The 18,070-nt window shown below is 43.0% G+C and overlaps 1 protein-coding gene across 3 annotated transcripts in view; it reads right to left on the reverse strand.

Annotated features, from left to right (window-relative positions):
• FLT3 (fms related receptor tyrosine kinase 3) overlaps window positions 1-18,070 on the reverse strand; it is a 469,875-nt gene that overhangs the window by 164,127 nt on the left and 287,678 nt on the right. For all 3 annotated transcript variants that reach the window (XR_013599399.1, XM_078655995.1, XM_078655994.1), the window contains exons 8-9: window positions 13,484-13,640; window positions 2,468-2,636 (exon numbers count right to left, since the gene is read on the reverse strand). Coding sequence is in view for 2 of the 3 variants with exons in the window: in XM_078655995.1 (XP_078512121.1) it covers window positions 2,468-2,636; window positions 13,484-13,640 (326 nt within the window). In the remaining variant the exon portion in view is untranslated. The remainder of the gene's footprint in view (window positions 1-2,467; window positions 2,637-13,483; window positions 13,641-18,070) is intronic.

An 18,070-nucleotide genomic window follows, 5' to 3' on the forward strand; every position in this document is an offset into this window, starting at 1 on the left:
GAATGAAAGATTGAGTGTACTGTTAATGTTTTAATGTCCCACGTGTTTGCTATATAAATATTCTTTGTACTATGTATTAAATTTTGAAACTAATTCTTTAAAAAATCTTCGAATAAAATGCTATTGAGTAGTAGTTCCCACTCTTGAATTTCTTTTCTAGTGTTGGATGGTTATTGGTTCATTTGAACTATCCATATCAGTATTGGCACCGTTGTTCTACTAGTTAATTATTTGGCTCAGCCTTACTGATTAGAGCCAGCCCCCCACTGTTTGCAGCTTGGTCATCTTAGCAGCCCTGTTTCTGTGGACTAACATGGGCAGGTGTGCCCAGGTGGGGCCCAAGAGGGCGGTGATGGGGCTGGGCGACCTGCAGACTCCCCAGGCGGGGAAGCCGTGCTACACTTGGCTGCCGGTAGATGGAGCAGCAGACACATGGGCCTCGCTTGGTCTGGACAAGTGTTACAGGCCCAACCGGAGTTGAAGTAGGTGTGTGAAAGGGAGGAGTCCATTCCCCTCCTCTTCCCTTCCTTTCCCTGTGCTCAACTAGGGGACGGGTTGACCTGCTTCCCACAAGTAATCTACTGGCGTGGGAAAGTGAGAAAGGAACATAGGTCCCTTGAGCTTTGTGATTTGAGGTGAATGTTTGCATTGTTCAGCATTCCGTCCATCATTAGTTCTTTTTGCTTTTATTGCCCTAAGTGGGAATGGTATGTCCAGACATGGGTCCCGTGCTCACTGCCCCACTGGATTGAAGATAGCCTGGCTGATGAGGGGTGACACTCCAAACCGGTCCCAGGATGCTTGTGTCCGGTCCAGGGCAGATTTGGCTTGGTAGTTCAAGATGGACTGTTCCTATGAGGAGCAGGGTCAAGATTGATTGGCATATGGCTGGGTCTAAACTGGGGTGGTGTAGTAAGCAAAACAACTTTGGATCTTTGTGACTGGGTGTGAATGTTTGCATTGTTCAGCTTTCCGTCCATCATTTGTTCTTTATGTTACAACCCTGTCATTGGGGTCATCATCTGTATCCTATATCTAAATCTCAACAGTCTTCAAAGTACTGGTAAGAAGAACACAGCTCTTAACCTGCGCAATATGATGCATGATGCTTATTCTTGTGTTCTGAAGTACCTGGACCTGCCAACGCTTCCAAAACCCCTTCTTCTGCCCATCAATAGCCACCTGACCAGTGGTTTCAAGTGTAGGCATGCCCATGGCACCAGAACAGTCACAGCCATCTTCATGCCCAGCATTCTTAACCACTGTTGTACCTGGACCCCTTGGCTGCATATTAAGGCTAACAGGTTCTGTTGCAGGCATGTTTCACATTCTCCCAAAAGGCCAGAATGCCCTTGGAACCTGGCTCCAATAAAGTGGCAATCTTGGGTGGAGGCAGAATTTTCTTCATCTATCTACAGCCCACTCACAGACCCACATAGCCACTCACTCACCCATAGAGCCACACACACACCCACTCACCGATACAGCCACTGACACAACCACTCACTCATGCATACAGCCATTCACACACCCACTCACTCACCAATGTAGGCAGTCACACAGCCACTCCCACATCCATATAATTACTCATACACACCTATTCACCCTTCAGGTAGTCACACACCCACTTATTCACCCTTGCTGCCACTCACACACCCACTAACACACACAGATACACTCAGTCACACAGCCACTTACATAATATATATGTTAGTTATAGTATCACTCATTAGTAGTACACAAAGTATAGTAATTTAACGTTTGTAGTTCCTTAGTATATATGTTTATCTCACTTAAACGTTTAGAAAACACTCACACACACTGGCATCACTCAGCAGTGATGTCATTTGAGATGTCATCTGTGATGTCATCAGTGATGTCACAGACTATTTTATGAGTGATGTAATATGTGAGGTCATAAGCAGTGCATTGGTGGGCGCACACTGTGAATGAGCTACATACAAATACATATATAATATACAATGCAAAGTGTATACATTGACCACAATGCAGGAAAGGGCACATTTGCGACACCCCTCTCTATCATGCAGGGCATCATTCCCTATGTTAATTAGCTCTTCACGTATTCTTTAAGATCAGTTTTATGCTTTATGGGTTTAATGGAGGGCAGCTCGGGCCGCTAGCTCTGGTTAGTTGGCATTAAATAAAATTGATAAACTTGGCCTGTCTATGGTTCAGGAATCTGGGGCCTGTGATTATTTTCAAACCTTTTTCATGGGTGATTGTGATCATTAGTAAGGACATCCCATGGGCCACACTCGTCAGTTTGACTCGAAGGAGCTGCTCATGTGATTTGGATCCCAGCTCCACTTGTTATGTTGGTGAACATTGTTTTTGGTGGTCAGGGGGAACTTCATTATATGCATCAGATGAATAGGAATGGTTTCCTTATAGAAAACAACATGTTTGCAAAGTACATCTGTAGTGCTTACAATGCCGATTTTACCTGTATCCATCATCACTGTCGATGATCTCGCAAAAAAAGTCTTTCAGTGGTGAAGACCAAATGCATCGCGGCTTTGGGTACGCCGTAAGATTAACTTCAAAACAGAATACTTCATCCAGATCAATTTCATGCTCTTCATGTGACGCGGATACGTTTATAAACCCTTTATCTAAGAACAAAAGAGAACATATTTAAGTGCTAAAATAAATAAATATATAAAAATATGTATTTTGTTTTACAGTAACTCTCCTATATTTTGTTTTCCTTGAGTGGGTGAGATAATGAATCATCTATACTTTAAAATAAATTAAGGGTGTGTATTTGAAGTGTACAATTAAAATTTCAGCCATTTAAAATAATAATTTCTCCTATCAAAAAGCCCTGAAATATGAACAATTCCGACTTGCATTTTTTATAAAATGCAGAGTACGAACAAATAATGTGATTAGAAATCAATTTACAGTGAATAGCTTTGATTCACTGAGTTCTTTGCACACATACCTTATATTTGGATGCACCAATAACTTCATTTATATGGGCAACATCCCATTCCTGATTTATAGAATAAGGAACAGTTGGATGTTGGCCTCATGAATGGGATTTGCCCACACAGAAATTCAGCTATTAAGGTGGAATTGTTGCTAGAGCAAATTAACTCCCAAGCGGAGGGTTGATATGAATTCCTGCGAGGGTCAATTAAGTTGGTGATGACCCAAAACACGGCACATTTGTTGGTATTTACCAAATGTTCGAGGTGGTTACACATAAACATACACTTTAAATTTACTCCAGTGCATCTTCAGGATGGAAATGGAGAGGGAATACACAAACATGAACCGGTTATATTAGAAATTTTCTACCAGGGGCAAAATATTTCCTGATGGATAAACAAATTCAGGTTTTTAGGAGCAAATTCACATTTCAGCATGTATAACTCTACACTTGTTACATTTCACTATGGAAATTGTATTTCATGTAACTACTCAAGGGAATCAGCAAGAGTAGCAGAATCAAAGGAGTACTCCATACTCAAATTCTTTAAGAATTCCTAAAAAAGTGGAACTTTACACTTCTTCTGTAATGTAAATTGTGCTCATGCCATGTTGTCGAGTTCGCGCTATATAATATTGCAAGGAAAAATAAAGTAGGGAAACTCGAGTTCACACACTACTGAACGCGGACTCTTAAGTGCATCAGCAGTGCACTGTGAATGGGAGCGTTTCACAGGCCTGTCACAGATAAGAAATGCTATCAAAACGAAATCCTACAAAACAATATACTACTGGCTGGCAGCAATTCATACCCGGACAACATCGGGACGAGCTGCTAGTGAATGCATATTTCTAGCCATAACTTTGATACTTTTTTCTTGCTAATTTTATAAATGAATAGTTTTACAAAATCCTGAAGCACTTGCCTCACCCAGGCTCATGTCGCCCTCCTTTCGCACCATCTGGCAAACATTATTTCTTATTTCTATTCATCTAGTTCATGCAAGAAATTATTCACTGAAATTCACTATACTGAGGCTAATGAGGAGGCATTTATAAATCAGATAAATGAAATAATTGAATGATTTGCAAAGTGATGAATGTTGAATTTGTACAATAAGCAAAAATGTAATCAATATAACATCCAGCCTATCAACCATTGTGGAGTCCTCCACTTTAATCTTCCCCTCTATAGCAATTATCAGGTGATGACTGGAGACTTTAGTGTGGGTAGGACCAACATTTAGTGAGGTTGTTATTAATTAGGAAGGAGTTAAGTTTGGAGGCTGCAGAATCCTTATGGTCTCTCCAGTGTAAGTTTACATCGCCTAGAAACAGATTGCTCCCTTGCGAGAGCAAGTTGTTAGTCATTCATTCATAGATTTGCCTCACAAATGGCATGTTGTTTCCGATATGATGGTAGATATCAAGAACTTTTACACATCAGGGGGCATATTATCAAGAACGGTGTTAAAACTATCGCCGCTTTAGCGGCAGGAAACTGCCACTAAAGTGGCGAGAATGGGCTTGAAAATATGCCCTTGTGAATTCCCATAGAAGCCCATGTTCACACCAGAACATGGGCTTCTATGGGAATTCACAAGGGCATATTATCAAGCCCATTATCGCTGCTTTAGTGGTTTCCTACTACTAAAGTGGCGATCATTTTAACGCCGTTCTTGATAATATGCCCCTTAATTTTTATTTAATTAAATCAATAATGGATTGTGTTTATCCTGAGCATATATTGTTGCATTATTAGGGTAGCCTCACACACAATTAAAGAGGAAGCGCGAACAACGCAGTGATGACAGAGGCTCTTCTTTTCCACACCTGTCCCATTGCACTGTGTTCTTTCACCCCCCACTTTCAAGTTTTTAATATTTCCCTAGCTGATCTCACTTTCCATGTGTTTTTAATTACCTTACATCATCCAGTCCAGAATCCCCCCTGAGAACACAGTTTGAAAACAGAGTATGAGCGACCTGCCTGATCATACACAACCTTGCCACTCTTGGTTGTTGCGGGTGAGCAGCACCCACCCTCCCAGTGTCAATAGTATGTGTATACTACTACTGCCCATGCCCGAAACTCTGTAACTAGTGAGCGCTAATGGTGTCAGTCAACATGCAGCAAAAACAACAATATCTTCTTCCCGAGAGCTTCTTGTCTTATCTGAGTAAACAAAGCGATGTCTGTTACCTCTCTTACAATCAGCCCATACCTAATACCATACCTAATGCAGGGTTTTGCAAACAGCCTTCTGGACCTAGTTCACTAACAGGGATGACATCACAGGTATTGCAGGACATCGTAAATGAATCTAGTCATGAGGTGAACTAGTGCATCATAGCTATCTACTAGACTAAAAGAAGACAGAATGATTTGAAAATCCAAGACTGAGACTACCATGATAAAACACCAATTAGCAACACAGTGTTGAGTTACTGACTAAAGTAAGCATAATGAACCCCCTAGTCTCAGGAGTAGTCAGGTGGACTCAATAGAAGGTTACTTCGGTAGAATACAAATTCACGGAGCATAGTTTGTGGAAAAATGCTCACTACCTATTCTTGAACATATATTGTTGTATTTAACTAGGATGTCCCTTTTATGCCTGGATAGGAGTGGAGGGTGTGGGCAAATGCCAATTTTGGTACTATTAATCACCTCATGTAACAGTTGGCGTGGCTTTAACCACATCTGCCCCACCAAATATGAGATCTGTTGATGGTGGGGATTAACATACACCTCACTAATCACAAAACCTTGGGGATGCGGGTTAGGGGTTTTATGAGTGGATGGGTAGGGAGAATGTGGGAAAGGTGAAATAGACAGATACCACATTCATGAAGCCGATGAGCCAATCACGTCTGTTGTGGAAAGAGGATGACAGTTCAGTTACCAAAGGCAAACAGTCCTTCATCCCCCAGACTCCAGATTATATAATCAATGTGTGGCTTGAAAAAATGCAAAATAGGGAGGACCCACACAGTTAAAAAAAATAATTATAGTTAGTTGTGAAAAGAAAAGAAAAATTATACTGTATGGAAATGGATGGTGCATCTGCATTGCATCTTGGGTGCAGGGCTGAACCACAAGGCTGTCTTGTGCACCATCCAGTTACCTTGCAGTTAAACATCTTTTTGGCCCCAGACGGGGTCCAAGCCCTATGTGGTCACAGTATCTCTACCCTGCCCCTATATCTTTTTTTGCATTTTTATTAGGACTCAGGACTGAGTCTCGAGTCCTAAGATGGCTGCCACCACTTCCCGATTCATGTAGTAGCAGGCAAATAAATCTCAGGATAAGATCTGTCCGCTCTGCGGATCATCCGCTGCGTAATGTATACAATTTGTTTTTAACCTCAATTTCTCCAAACCTACTGAACAGATTTACACACAAAAAAACAAAAATCACTCTTTCTGGACCAAGAGCTAGCTTTCTGCCAAATTTGGTATAAATCTGTTGAGCGGTTCAGGCTGTAGTTCTGCGTCTAAAGTTCCTATGGAAAAATGTATGTGGAAAACGTATTTTGGGCACCCCCCCCCCCCTTTTACCTCCGCTTAACAGACCACCTCGAAAATCTCCATGTGCTAAAAAGTAGCAGTTTTTAAAAGAGTTTCATGGAGATTTGTCAAACGGTGGCAAAATTATTAGCTACACAAAGAAGGCATTTCCTACAGAATCACAACCCTAACTATAACTACCCATTGGCAACTGCCACTGGGTAAATTTGACACACACACACATATACATACATACATACATATAAATGATAATCCAACCACCCCAACCATGTACTTTATTCCTAAGGTCCACAAAAACCCTATAAATCCACCTGGAAGACCTATTATCAGTGCTAGGGATGGACTAGTGGAACATGAGACGAAATATATTGATTTTTATTTGCAAGACTTTGTTCATGACTTACCATCTTACGTTAAAGACACAAGTGACTTTTTAAGAAAAATCTCTAAATTTGTTTGGCAGGATGGTTTTCTTCTGATTGCGTTAGACGTAACCGCACTATACAAGATCATTGAGCACACTGATGATCTGGCAGCCGTTGAACATTATTTAATGCAGAGATCAACAGTATCATGTTAATTGAAATGATTAGATTCTGTTTATTTAATAACATCTTTATGTTAAGCAGCCAACTATATCAACAAACCAGAGGTGTAGCCACGGGGGCCAGTTTCTCACCAAGTTAGGCCTGTTTACATATGGGCATGTGGGAGGAACTGGTCCTCATGGAAGAACATGGTCATTATTTGCGAAACGATGTTAAGATGTGGTTACCTTATATCAATGACCTCTTTGTAGTATGGCACAGCACGTTTGAAGAAGCAAACAAGTTTGTTGAGGAATTTACAATTCCCTGCAACAATCAGTAAAACCAGTATCACATTTTTTAGATACACAGGTATACATTGACAAGAACAAGATTGAAACTCATCTCTTTAGAAAGAAAACGGCTGGAAATTCCACATTGCATTCAAGTAGTTCGCACCCCAAACACTTAATTAATAGCATTCCCTATGGGGAAAAGCTACGTTTGCGACGCATCTGCATCTTTAGTTACTAATGGCGATGCAGGATCATCTTTAGTTACTAATGACATGGACAATGAGGCAGCGTCACCACTTAGGTAAGATAAAATGAAGGCTACGCTGGGCTGTGCATCGGGGAAAATCGTTGGTCGGCACATGAAATGTAGGGAGCATTGCGTTAAAAAAAATTGCGCCTTCTGCGGGTCTCCATTGAATCATTCAGGAGGAGCGAGAGGGATTACAGGGGATAATGAATGAATGACTTGTGTTGGGACAAAGGATAAGGTACTGGTGGGCCTTTGATTTTCAAAGGAGGTTCTGTGATTAGCCCCCAAAACTGATTCTCCTGATTTTAATCTAATTAAATTTTTGTCTCAGAATTTTAGTTTCCTCTCGGACTGCCGTTAAGTCTCTTTGTATATTACCTAAAATTTCTCCTAAGTTTTTAAACTCAAATCCTTCCAACATTCTGCTCAGGTGCTAGTACCAACGTGGGCACTTCACTCTGTCAAGGATAGCAACTAGGTCCTAATGGCATGGGAGCTGAACAACGCTAGTTTCCAATGCCCCTCTCGGAACCTCCCTGCTTGGTATCTCAATAATGGTTAATCAAAGAGAACTAGCTATGTTTGTGTGCTATGTGTCTACATGGGAAACCATTTGGTTTAGTATGAAGGCCCTCACCCACCAACCTAGTTGGTGGCATGCTTCATCATCGGGCTCCACCAGAGGCACCGATTGCGCCTCAGGTGTGCTGCGATGCCAGATTACTGCGGAGCGGGTTTTTTGGAAGGTGAGTGTGCTGTGCAGGTGTGTTGCGTGAGATTTTAAAATTCTGTCCTTGGGGTCCCTAACGGTTACTTTATTGGTGGGCCCCAGGCAGAGGTTAAAAACAAAGGCTTGGGACGTGTAGGTGTTGACTTATGGTCTCCCACGTCCAGTGTGGTCGACTAGTTTCAGCCAGGCCTATTTATTAAACTGGCTTTCTTCAGGACCTATGTGTGGGGGTGTTTACAGGGATCTATGTGATTATCAGTGCCCTGTATGTGAAGCACACGCTAATGTGCTGATATATGTAAGAGGTATTTCCTCTTAGTTTGTACTCCTGTCTATAGAGGACAAAACTCCCTGGACTTCCACCGGAGGGTCGGGACTTATTAGCACTTTGGCTGTGTCTCCAGGCCCAATGGAACACCTGTGATCTGGTCGCAAGGACCGAAGGAAACAGCCCCTCCCCCAAGGCTGGTATACACCCACACCACACCCATCCAGCACAGGCATCACAGGACAAGTGACCCTACTAATAAAAAAGACTGGGCGCACATGGTCTACGGACACCTCATGTTTTGTGTGCTCTGCTTCACCGCAGTGTAGGTCTAAGCACAACAGCGAGGCCTCACTTATCACTGAGTTAGTAGCACCGCAAGCACTGAGCGGGTGTACAACCTGTGATGATGATAGGTACACTAGTATGTCCTCTGCCATGGCGATATCAAGACTCAGTACCAAATGTGAGACCTGTTAGCTTGCAGAGGGGAGCTGCATGATGTGGAGGGTGAACTGTCCTCGAAAAGGTCAGCAGTGAGGCCTGGGTGCGCAGTGTCGGGCAGATACCTTTAGACGGCGGGAGTGGATGGGGTACAGCAGCCTGGATGCAGAAAGACGGCACAGCGATTTAGGCGTACGCAGTCATATATACGCTGCCATTACTAATTCTATACTATGTTTCAGATGTGGGCGCTTAAGGGCTCCACTAGGTCCCGGCACGCATTTGAAGACACAGCTGTGGCGTAAAGGTGAGCTGTGACGGTTTTGTCCACAGTGTGGGCCCTCAGTGCCCCTCCTCATCTCTTCCTTTCGCTTCCTCTTACACTGTTTGTCTCTTTCTCTCTCTCTTCCTCTCTCTCTCTCTCTCACTCTTCCTCTGTTTCTCTGTTCTTCTTTCTCACTCTCTTTCCTTCTTTCTCTCTCTCTTCCTCTCTCTCACTGTTTCTCTCCCTCTTCGTCTTTCTCACTTTCTCTCTGTCTTCCTCTCACTTTCTTTCTTTTTCTCTCTCTCTTCATCTCTCCTTTGATGGATGCATGACGCACAATCTTATCTTGCTTTTTATCTAACAGGCTGTGATTCACGAATCAACGTTCACCCCCAACACCACCAGAGCTGAAAGCGCGTAAAATCTGCGATGATGCGTGGCCATCCTCAACGCCTGAAAAAGTTGCAGGGGCACGTGGCGGACCCTCTTACACACACGCCGGTGGCAGAATGTGAGCAGTGAGGCTTCTTTCCGCAGCAGTGGGCAGGCACCTCTGGGCGGTGGGAGTGGAAAGTGTGCAGCAGCCTGGGCGCACAAGAGCGCACAGACACCTTCGAGCAGTGGGAGTGGATGGGGTGCAGCAGCCTGATTGCGCATTGGCGAAAAATGAGAATTACCCGTGTGCAGTTGTATGTACTCTGCAATTACTAATTCTATACTATCTTTCAGATCACTGAACTTGAGAGTTCCACAAGGTCCTGGCACGTTGTTGGAGACACACCGGTGGCACAAAGGTGAGCTGCGAAGATTTTCTTCAGTGTTAACACTCCATCTCCATCTCTTCCTTTCTCTCTCTCACACTTTCTCTCTTTCTCTGTCTCTTTCGTTCTCTCTCATTCTTTCTTTCTCTCTTCCTCTCTCTCACTCGTTCTCTCTCTCTCTCTCTCCCTCTCTCTCACTCTTTCTCTCTCCCTCTCTCTCCCTCTTTATCTCTCTCTCTTACACGGTTTCTCTCATTCTCTCTTCCTTGTATCTTACCCTCTCTCTCTCTCTCTTTCTCTCTCACTCTTTCTCTCTTTGTCTTCCTCTCTCTCTCCTGCTCTTTATCTCTTTGTCTTCCTCTCTCTCTCACTCTTTCTCTCTTCCTCTCTCACTCTTTCTCTCTCTCTCTTCCTCTCTCTCACTCTTTCTCTCTCTCTCTCTCTTCCTCTCTCTCACACTATTTCTCTCTTTCTCTTCCTTGTATCTCACTCTTCCTCTCTCTTTCTCTCTTTCTTTGTCTTCCTTTCTCTCTCACTCTTTCTTTCTTTCTCCCTCTCTCACCCTCTTTCTTTCATTCTCTATCTCCTTTGCTGGATGCATGACACACCATCTTATCTTTCTTTTTGTCTTTCAGGCTGTGATTCACAAATGGTCCAGCGATGACACGCCATGGCTGTACATAGTTTTATTTGATGTTGTTTTGTTTTAATTACATGTTTTATATCTAAATCCATACATGACTACGATCCTTATTTGTCCAACCTCACAAGCATCTTCTTATAAATGGTTCGCATTTTTCAAGGATTCGCAAATTGCAATTCATTAAATGCAAAGCTGGAAGCACCCAAGTTGTGCGATATTGACATAAGAAATTGCAAATTATCACCAACTTCAAATTGATGGTAATTTGCGATTTCCTTGAAAAATGAACTTTTTTGCATTTTTCAAAGTGCCATATGGCATACACACATGCCCTTAGGGCATGTATGTGTGCCACATGTGCCAACATGCATATTTCAGGGGTGCAACAGGGTGTCCTTTTGGCACCCTTGAAATTGCATTAAAAATTTGCGAATACTTATTGGGTACTCGCAAATTGCGAATGTCTTCCTATTCATTCCTATGGGCTTCTAGGCCCATAGGAATGAATGAGAAGGTATTCCTTAATTGCGGACCGGAATTTGCAATTTGCAATTAAGAAATATGCAGGAATCTCAATTATTATTGCGAGTCCTACATACATTGCATTTTGCAAGTCGTTAATAGCGAATCACTAAAATTCGCTATTACGGACTCGCAAACTGCAAAGATGATACATCTGCCCCAAAGAGCAAGAGAGCAGCAGAGACAACGTGGAAACGGGTGGCAAAGGTAAGTTAACTTTTTAATTTTTTTATTTTAAATTAACCACCCTGTGCGCAACCATGTTGCCGCGTGACCCCCCCACCCACGAGTCATGTCGGATGCGACTGTGTGAGTGTCTCAGTATATTTGTGTGAGTAAAGTAGAGTAGGTAGTGTTAGAATGCGAAACTGATGGTGAAGGAGTAGGAATGTGAGTGAATTAGAATGAGTTAGTTACGCCCAACCAAATTCAAAAATCACCAGTAGCTACAGTGTAAAACAGTACAACATGAATAATTTTTTTTAGCATACTATTAAATACATTGTGAATGTTATGTTATGTTATAAGCTGTTTTGTAACGCGCTTAATTACTACCGGAATATCCTGGCGCGGTATAACGCTGGGGAACCCGTACTGGCTTTCCCTGTGGGATTGTCCCTACTGGGAGTCCCCAAGGTGAAGCCAGGCATCCCCGGCGTTGATGGGGCCGTTGTGGAGATTAGGCAAGCTAATGCCCAGAGTTGCCGAGTGGGACCCTTGGTTAGAGTAGGCACCAAGGCGAGAATTATCGAGTCTGCTGACCCTGGTCCACGACCATGCCGCGTCGGGAATTGAACCCTGGTCCCGGGCCGACTCCTGCTTCTGGGTCTGCCGCCTCTAACCAGTGAGCCACTCCACTTGAATCAGCCCTGAAATGTCCAACTCCTTCTATTATAGTGCAAGGACTTCTCAGTCCTATTTGTACTAATCGTACATGAATATTCCCTGAATATTTTAATCCTAGTCCCATTTTCAATATTTGGAGACAATTCACAAAGGCATGTAAGAGTATGCAGAAGCCTACTAAAGGAGTGCTCTATTATGTATTCTTCGTACATATCTTTAAGAATCGTCCCCCTTGTGCTGATTTCACTAAACATTCTCAGGCCCCATTACATATAATTAAAGAAAACATAATGGTTCAAAAACTCAACTAAGAACATAGACCACTGTTATCCACTTCCAAATTCAACAACAGCAAATGTGGGTCTACTATCAGCGCCAAGAGAACCAACCTCTAGAGCCCGCCTTTCCCTCCACCCTCCCAAGCAATACACACATTTTAGACTTCAATCCAGATCAGTTTAGTTTGTTAACTCTCCAGCTTTCATGTGGCATCACCCGTGTGGTTTAGTGATCCACCTTCCCTTTTCCCCTTACTCTCCTCTCTCCACTCTCTCCTCTAGTCCTTGGTTCCACCCCTTTATCCAAGCCTGTTGTTTTTCCACCATTTTGTGACTTGTCAGCAATTAGCAGATATGTTCTCAACAGCATTCATAACAGCAACACAAATAAAGTATTGCACTGCATTTTATGGTTGGACATTTTCTGAGACTGAAGAACCTTTTCTTCAACAGTTAACATTTTCTAATGAAAAGTAGAGCCCGTTCAGAAGCTCATTTGATTGCCACCTGCCAGTCAATCAAAGGCAACTCTCTGAAGGTGACAATGTAAATAACTTTTGCTCACTGAAATGCGGGGTATGTACGGCTTTGTAACTACAGGTAGCAAAAGTGTTTTTATTTGTATTTACAAGGAGAAGCCCTCTCTAAATCAAGGGATTTTGCATCCACCATCACAAAAGAGTTTGTCATAGTCAGAGCATTGCACGGCAGAGAAGGCTAGCTACATTGTCCGGTGACCATCAATTTTATCTGCCTGCCGTCTCTGATAAAGTAACATTGTTAGAAGGGTTCAAAGGAAGGGCAAAGTTCAAAAAGTTCAGTAATTTTATAATTTCCAGGTACTCACAAATCTCTTACAGACTATGCTGTTTCTTAAATATTACCTGAATGTGTAGACACATGGATGCAATTAATAGAATGCATTAATAGTTTGATCATTACAGGCAATGCAGCCTCCACTACATACTAATTTGACAATATTGTTAAAAAATATATATATATATATATGTATATATATTTATATGTATATATATTTTTTGCAAACATTTTCTGAATAAATATTAATGTAGATATTGTTCAGCGTTGGAAAGATGCACATGGGTCTATACATTGACAAAATGTAAATACATAAGCTTAAGAAATACCATTGCAGTCCTGACAATACCTAAAATGATAACATTGGTCATCCTTCTGGTTTGAGACGGAGATGAGAAATCGCAGGTATAGAGTCCTTTGTTACTTTTTCCCACCGATGCCATATGTGCAAACACCACCTTAGTCACATGGTCACCTTCCTGCTTGCTTTCACAAAATGAATCCTCCTACAGTAGGGTTCAATATAAAGAAAAATTAATACAAATAAAATGTACATTTATTCATATTGATTGCTGCAAATCTGTCTAAATAGAATGGTTCTATTTACTGGGAGCAGGCTCTCAGGAGTAAACAGGGGAGTTTATGTGTGATTGAGTTGACTAAGAAGAAAGCATGGGGTTAAGATCTATAAATGTGACTAAAGACAGTACATCATCAAAGCTATTTTTAGAATTTCTATAATCCAACACAGGACCATTCTTTCACTTTGAAGTTCAAACTGGCTTTAGGAATGTAAATGCAAGCACTCATGGACTTGATTTAGGAAAACTGTTCAAAATAAATATGGGATAGATGTATGCATAACTGGTCACAAAATACTGACCATTATTTTTGTGACCAGTGAAGAAATTTACAAACCAACCTATGTACTAATAGTTCGGTTCTGTAATCACTTTTAAATAAAGCAAACGTTTAAGGTCGAGCCTGAGCCAGCACGCAAGCGCAGCTCAGGCGATCTGTTGTAGGTAGAGTATGGAGGAGAAGACCCGCCCATATTTTTCATTGGCTTGTGCCTTTGTTCTTTGTAAGTTAGTCCCTCCTTAGTACAGCCATGTCGTCATTTGTATCTTCCCATGGCTACTGGCCCCTTTACTTGGTTGTTACACAGTACATGTACTTATTCATTATTGAGCCGGGACAAAGGTGCCCACTTGTTTGCAATGCCATAGGTCTCACATTTAAATGCGAGACCCATTGCATTACAAATACATTTTTTCATGTGAACCCAAGTGGTTCATCTTCTTAGAATTGTGCCTTTCGGGCAGCGTATAAGCAAACAAATGACAGACGGAATGCTGAATAAATAATACATTTACCCACAGTCAAGAGATCTTGGTTAAATCCATTGTTCTTTTGCTCACCATGCCACCCCAGTTTAGACCCAGTCATATGCAAATCAGTCTTGACCCTGTGCCACATGGGAACAGTCCAGACCAAACTGCCAAGCCAGGTCCTTCCAGGACCAGAAACAAGCATCCTGGGACCGGTTTCTGCATATTACCATGATGGATTTAACCCAGATCTCTTGACTCGGGTGAATGCATGATTTATTCAGCATTTCCGGCCATCATTTGTTTGCGTAGCACTTTTCACCCTAAGTGGGATGGGTATGAAAGTTTCAGCGCTCCATCCATCATCTCCTTGTGTTTTCTTTGTTCGCCCTAAGTTGGCAGGGTAGGCCCAGACGTCCCTTGCTCATTTTGCCACTGGATTCAAGCTAGCCTGGCTGATGAAGGGTATTACCCAGAAACCGGTCCCAGGATGCTTGTTTCCGGTTCTGGGAAGACCGGGCTTAGCAGTTCGGGCTGTACTGTTCCCCTGAGGCACAGGATCAAGACTTATTTGTATATAGCTGGGTCTGAACTGAGGTGGGGAAGTGAGCTAAAGAATGATGATGGATTCAACCCAGACGTATCACTGGGGGTGAGTCTGCACTCCGTCCATCATCTCCTTGTGCATGTTTCGGGCAGCGGTAGACAGCCCCTCTCCCCTCTTTAGTACCCATTTCATAGCACGTTGCTTTCCTCTAGCAGACATCCGATGAGCGGTGAGTTATTAACTGGTCATTCACACTTCATGAGCACCTATAAAGTTCACTTTGCATGATGTCATCAAGGTAAATGGGTTTACACTAACCTTCCAAAAATAAATTAAGGTCATCATGGAAGATGGCTGAAAATCCCAGAGGACTCTAAGCCCCATTGATGCGTTTCAAATTTAAGTACAGTATGGTGCCAGTTTTTCAAAGGAGCCTTTGTGGTAAAACATAATCCAATCAGGGTTAGTTGTTTTCAAGATCATCACCCCTTTGCTTTTCAGTTCATCAGTGTTTGCAAAGACAGCATCCTCCAACCTTCCTTGATTCCTCTCATGCATTCAGGTTTCTATAAAGATTATCAAATGAACTGCATGCTCTGCAGTAAGGTTCTATATAGTAAATAACTATTCTCCTAAAGTTGGCTTTCCTGTAAGATTTCGTTAACCAACCCCTTTGCGCCCCTGCAGGGCTTCACCCCCCAACATCTTAAAAACAGATACATCTGAGCCACCCATAGATGTATCCAGGTGCAGGAAAGAGGCAGTGAGGGCAGCTGTTTAACTGCCAGGTTTATTTATTAATTAAAATGTAGCCAGACTGATGAAAGTGACCAAGAATGCTCTTGTACACATGCCAGGCAGTATCTTCAACTTAATGTTGGAGGATCGGTTAGTGGAACAAACATGTCATTTGCTAACTATGACTTCATGAACATTCTGATGTGAATGCAGACTTACTGTCACCATTGAGGATTCAATGGAGACCCTATCAGGCTTCCCTACCACCAGTTCTGCAACATTTAGCTCATTTTCTCATTCTTGGCCACCACCATACAACCCTGCAAAGACAACCAATCCTCCTCCTGTTCTGTGAACTCTGCCACACTCAAGGTTAATTTCTGTGGCAAATTTCTCACTCCATTAATAGCATTTTGCCCCTAACAGCTCTGCACTGATCGTCCAACCATGAACCATCACATGCTGGAGATGGTGTAGTAATGGCCATCACAGTAGTCTGAAAGGACTGTTCAGATATTCAGTCATGCTGTGAGAATGCCCTAATCCTGGTTGAAGCTATAATCAATATCAAACAATCTAAAGATATTTAGTGGTCCCACTGAAACATGTAGAACCAAGAGAAACACATTCCTCCTTTACCAATAACACCACTACCAATACCACCACCGCCACCAGTACCACCAATACCAAAACCTCTAATACCACCAATACCACCGCCACCAATAACATTACCACCACCAATACCTCCACAACAATACCATCACCAATATTACCACCACCGATTTTACCATCAATACCACCACTAATACCACCACCAATATCACCACCACCAATACCATCACCACCACCATGAATACCACCACCACCAATACCACCGCCAATACCAATATTATCACCAATACCACCACCACCACCAATACCATCACCACCAACAATACCCCAATACCAATGCAACCAGTACTACCACCAATACCACCACCAATACCACCATCACCAATACCACCACTACCAATACCACCAATACCAATATCACCACCACCACCACCTCCAATACCAATAGCACCACTAATACCAATATCACCACCACCAATACCACCACCTCCTCCACCACCAATACCACCACCACCAATACTATCACCAACATCAATACCACCACCACCACTAATACCACCACCACCAATGCCACCACCACCACCAATACCACCACCACCAATACCACCACCAATACCACCAATGCCACCAATACCACCACCACCAATGCCACCAATACAACCATCACCAATAGCACCACCACCAATTCCACCACCACCAATACCAATGCCACCAACACAAATACCATCACCAACGCCATTACCACCACCACCAATACCACCACTAATACCACCACCTATGCCACCACTGCCAATACCATCACCACGAATACCACCACCACCACCAATACCACCACCACCTATACCACTACCACCAATATCACCACCTCAGCGCCTCTCGCTCACTAGTAATAGCAGGGGTACTGTACGAGGCCGGGATTGCAGTCGAGGCAATCCCACCCTCCCTCCAGGCCTGCCATAAAGCACAGCCTGCCCTGCACTAGGAAGTGAAACCGCGGCCCTACTACAGCTGGAGTGTTTTTTATTAGGCCAAAGATAGCAATGACATAACCCAATGCCACACTGCACACTCAAATCATGGAGAGGGCAGGAAATGGCCTCCCCTCTCCCACTCTTCCTCCTGAGCCACAACATTGTAACCACAGAGCGAAAGGTGTTGGAGAGCTTAGTCAGTGTTTATAGCTTGGATCATATGTAACTCTCACTTCACACGTTGTGTCCGTGTAATTTACAACACTTACACCACCACCAATACCACCACCCCTTCAATACCACCACCACAAAAATCCACACCATCAATCCCATCACCACCACCAATACCAATACCACCACCACCACCAATACCATCAACAATACCACTACAACCAATACCAATACCCCAGCACCAATAGCACCACCACCAATACCACCACCACCAATACCACCAATACCACCCCCACCACCACCAATTCGACCACCACCAATACCAATACCACCACCAATACCAATATCACACCCACAAAAGCCACCAATACCGCCACCAATACCACCACCAATATCAATACCACCGCCAATACCACCACCACCAATACCACCCCCACCAATACTACCACCACCAATACCAAAACTACCACCACCAATACAATACCACCACCACCAATACCAATACCACTACCACCAATGCCACCATCACCAATATCACCACCAATGCCACCACCAATTACACCACC

This window comes from Lissotriton helveticus, chromosome 8 (assembly GCF_964261635.1).
Source record: "Lissotriton helveticus chromosome 8, aLisHel1.1, whole genome shotgun sequence".
In the NCBI taxonomy this organism is placed as follows: Eukaryota; Metazoa; Chordata; class Amphibia; order Caudata; family Salamandridae; genus Lissotriton; species Lissotriton helveticus.